Here is a 4,686-nt window from a genome sequence, read left to right as displayed (position 1 = left end):
TGCTGCAGCTTACATCAAAACGCTAAAAAAAACGATTAAATTTCCAAGATAAATTAAAAATAAAGAATAAAATGAAAGTTTTTAAATTACCGCCGTACATATATTAGAAAATATTCATCTTCAGCAAGTCCATATTTCAAACTATAATCGCGCAAACTAATAATCGCACTGAGAAAAATGTCTGGTTGAAAATGAAGCTGAAGATTTTAACATTAATTGGAATTTCAGTTGTCTGAACTGAAATTTTAATAGATTTAACCAGAAAATTCTGATTCGTCTATTTTCAATCAGAATTCCTATTAATCTAACCAGTCATTTTTCTCATTGCGAGATATTCACATCATTATTACAATCGTCTGATCTCAAATTCACTCCATACTGTTCATTTCTATTTGCTCATTCTCAAGGCTAAAACTTTTTTGTATTTTGGCCAGACTATGACCACGAGTATCTTTTACAAATAAGGCGCAAAGTACTCCAGCTGTCCAGCAAAAGCCAGCAAAGAGCCACATAGTCTTTGGGACACCAAGGACACCCAGCATCTCTCCGAATGTTATTGCTGTTATTAGAGAGAGGGCCCAATTAAAAGCAGCTGCACAGGCAACGGCAGTCTCTCTGATTTGCATAGGAAAAACATCGCCTAATAGCGCCCATGAAATCGGTCCGACACCGATATTGAAAGCAGCGAAAAAGAGAGTTGTCCAGGTTGGCGGCATCCAAAAATACAAGTCGTCATATTCTGGATTTTGATCCCTCAATTTGTAAAACCATCCTACAAATCAAAATTTGAAATTATTTTATTTAGAAATTATTATATTTAGTTTTATTTATGTAAACATTTACTGTCAAATATGTATTAATTTATGTTTTCACACACACGCGCGCGCGCACTTAATAAAAATTTTTTGTTATTATTGAGTTTTTCGGTTACATTTATTTCTAGTGACAAAAGAACAATTTTTCCTAATCAAAATTATCTTTTTAACACTCATGTTTATTTTAAATATTCATATTTAATATACTGTGTTCTTTTTCGGTGCTCACAAGAGAACCATCGGAATTTTTATCGATTTTAATGAGCTTTGGATAGTTATAGAGCATGAAAAAATATTAGATCCATATTTTTTTTGTGCTTATCTCGAGGTTTAGGTGGTGAAACACTCCCTCGAAAATAACGGATTATATCATTTTTCTTAAATATCTTTTAAATTATGAAATATATCCAAAAATGTTTTATATAAAAGTTGTATAGTTTCTTATGCTCTGTATAACGGACATGTATAAAAGATGCAAAAATCAATTTTGCAACAAATTGTTATAAACAAATTATTATAAATTGTAGAAAAATTTTGATTACACCAATCGATTACGGATTGTACGGAAAAAATTACAAGAAGCATACTTAAATTTTTTTATGTTTATGCAAAAAAATTAATAAATTATAGAAAGTTATTTCTATCCATGTGCCTAGATTGTCAAAGGTAGCAAAAAAAATGGCAATTATAAATAAAATCGGAACATGAAAAAATATTTTTGATGTTAAAAGTACATTGCAAAAATCAATTTTACAATTAATTATTAGAAACAAATAATTTTTCTATAAACAAAACAATTTAGGAAAGAATTATGTTTAGGAAAGAGTACATGTCTTTTTAATAATTTTTCTCATATAATCAGATTGGTGTAGTTACTTTTTCTCTACAATTAATTTTTAATTTGTTTATAACAATTTGTTGCAAGATTTATTTTTACAATCTGTCTTTTATATTTTTATATAGAATATAAAAAAACTAGATAACTTTTAGATAAAATTTTTTTTATGTACGTTATAGTTAAAAAAATATTTTTAAAAAACTTCAAAATCCGTTATTTTCGAAGAGATGTTTTACCCTCTGAATCTCGAGATATGCAAAAAAAAATATTGGTCTAATAAATAAAATATGGGATTTATAAACGCAATTAAACTACTATAGTAATATTACAAGTTAAATTGATAAGCAATTAATAACTTGACACTCAATTGACATCATTTTAAAGAAAATTTTATTATTTAATGTAGTGAAAATCTATAAATAAAATTTATTGCGAAAAATATTGATTTAGTTAAGAAAAAATGGGTATATCTACTAGAAGAAATTATGTGAACATCTGTTAAAGCAGCAACATTGACTGAATATAAAAGACAATCCAAGTGGAATATTCGTGGCAAAACAGCAATTACAGCCTATAACAGCATATAGGCTATTACAGCTATATTACAGTTGATATGTACAGAATAAACAGGCACAGTTCCAAATACCAGTTGAATTTTGTTTCCAAAATAATTCTATAGTAAAATATGATATTTGTGGCGCAACTGCTATCATTACTTGTTCTTGGTGTAGAAAGTCACTTTGTATTATATATTTTTTTCATGACCATCACATTTGCAATACCTACCATAAACAAGTACATTATTTGTTTCCGACGCCCATTGTTTCCCCATTATCGCTCGCTGGACGATCGAGCCGTCGATCACGCGGCTGGCGCTATCTCTTAGTGAAAAATACGCTGGTAGCGTATCTTTAGAAAAAATTTTTAAAAAAATTTTATTTTTAACATAATTTTTATAAATAAAATTTTCTATTATTTAGATATATTTTTTGCAAAAATATAAATGACAATAATGTACGATAATTAAAATTAAGATTTTTTTTTTCACATCACCTTTGAGGTACTATTGCAAATGCGTTTTTTTTTTTAATGGTTTCCTCCGTATGTCTATTCTATTAAAAAAATATCGAAGAAGATGATAAAATATACTGCTCAAGAGTAAAATATTCTAATACAAAATATTTAACTAAACACAGGTATTATATTAAAAAGAAGGAAATAATATTCACAAGTACACTATTATATTTTGCTTGTATTTTTATACGTATTTTTATACGTAGTATAAAATTATGAAACATTGCACTAACATGTAACTACACGAGGAACACTATCATATGTAGTATTATCTATCACAAATCACTATTAGCATGCTAATAGTAATTCCTTTTTTACACACAGTGTGAATCCTCAAAATTCTATAATCTCGCATAAGACCTTTAACGTACACATTTCACAAAAAATTGTTAAAAAACAATTTATTATAAATGATATAAAACTATATGATAAAATCGTGAGATTTAAATATATCCATAATAGATTTTTAAACCTCGTGATTCTATTATATACGTGTGTGTTTCTGCTGCTATTATACAATTGTTTTTTCTCTTTTGTTATTTCTCAAAGGTCGTTTGCTAGCGATATGTATACGTTAAAGATCTTATTTGAGATTATAGAGAAATATAGTTTTATGGATTCGTATTGTAAATTTCTAAAAATAGAAGATACTATTAGTGTAATAATAATGTTAGTATTACATGTGATTATGTTACGTATATAATAGTTCGATGTATGATAGTGCTACGTGTGATAATTTTACGTATGATACAGTTTTACATGTGATAGTGTTGCGTTTCATAATACTACAAGCGAAATACGCTATTATAAAAGAAAATCACAGTATAAAACTTGTAAATATTATTTTTTTGTTTCTGGTATGATATTAATAAATGCGTTTAGAAAATGAATAGATATGTGCAATTTTTTATTAAGGCGTGGGAAGAATTTTTTTTACATCTATTCATAATAAAATCATTTGCTTTTTTTATGCGGTTATCAACCATCTATCGTAAAAAAATACAATCTTAATCTAATATCTTCACAGATATTATAATATTAAACATTCAAGTGAATATTCAAAATATGTGGAAAAAGAAATTCGATTTGAAGGATTAAAATTAGTTCAACAACAAGGTTCGAGTCTTTTTGTCGATAATGCTACATCTTCAGAAAAAGCTCTTATAGCGTTATATGCAATTTCGAATTTAATTGCGAAAAATTTAAAGCTGTTCAGTGAAAAATTTGTAAAAGAATACCTCATCGCAGAGTCGTTCAGAAATTTTGTGACTCTTGAAGAAGCTAGCAGAATTCCATTAAGTGACAAAACTGTAAAATCAAGAATCGACGACATTACTTCTTCTTTAGAAAAAAAATAAAAATCTTTATTAGCATTTTGCTTTTTTTTCTCACTATGTCTCAATGAAAGCACCGATAATCGGCAGATGAGTCAATTGAGTATTTTTGTTCGAACTATGCAAAACGATTTCTTATATCGAGGAGCTTTTAGATATAATGTCATTACATAATATAACAAGAGGGATTGATATTTTCGAAATTGCTAATCAAATTTTTCAAAAATTTGATATAGATTTTCCGAAGTGTTCGACTATCATAACCGAAAATGCAAAGACAATGATAAGTTCGAAAAATGGATTCTTCGGTTTAACAAAGTAATGAGATTTAAAATTCCATGTTGCTCATTGCATCAGTAAGATAGCAAGGCGAGTTCTAATCCATTATGTATTAGTGCATATACGTAGACAGTGTGTGTGTGTGTGTGTGTGTGTGTGTGTGTGTGTGTGTGTGTGTGTGTGTGTGTGTGTGTGTGTGTGTGTGTGTGTGTGTGTGTGTGTGTGTGTGTGTGTGTGTGTGTGTGTGTGTGTGTGTGTGTGTGTGTGTGTGTGTGTGTGTGTGTGTCGTCGTGTGTGTCGTCGTCGTCGTCGTCGTCGTCGTCGTCGTCGTCGTCGTCGTCGTCGT

General features: G+C 28.8%; 1 protein-coding gene across 1 annotated transcript in view; it reads right to left on the bottom strand.

Moving 5' to 3' along the window:
* Positions 1-368: 368 nt before the first annotated feature.
* LOC105620622 (facilitated trehalose transporter Tret1-like) overlaps positions 369-4,686 on the bottom strand; it is a 120,833-nt gene continuing 116,515 nt past the window's right edge. The window contains exon 6 of the mRNA XM_012202112.1: positions 369-772. Within this exon, the coding sequence (XP_012057502.1) occupies positions 369-772 (404 nt within the window). The remainder of the gene's footprint in view (positions 773-4,686) is intronic.

This window comes from Atta cephalotes, assembly GCF_000143395.1.
Source record: "Atta cephalotes unplaced genomic scaffold scaffold00027, whole genome shotgun sequence".
Lineage (NCBI taxonomy): Eukaryota > Metazoa > Arthropoda > Insecta > Hymenoptera > Formicidae > Atta > Atta cephalotes.
Note: the sequence above shows the minus strand (reverse complement) of the source record. Positions and strands in the feature narration are given on the sequence as shown.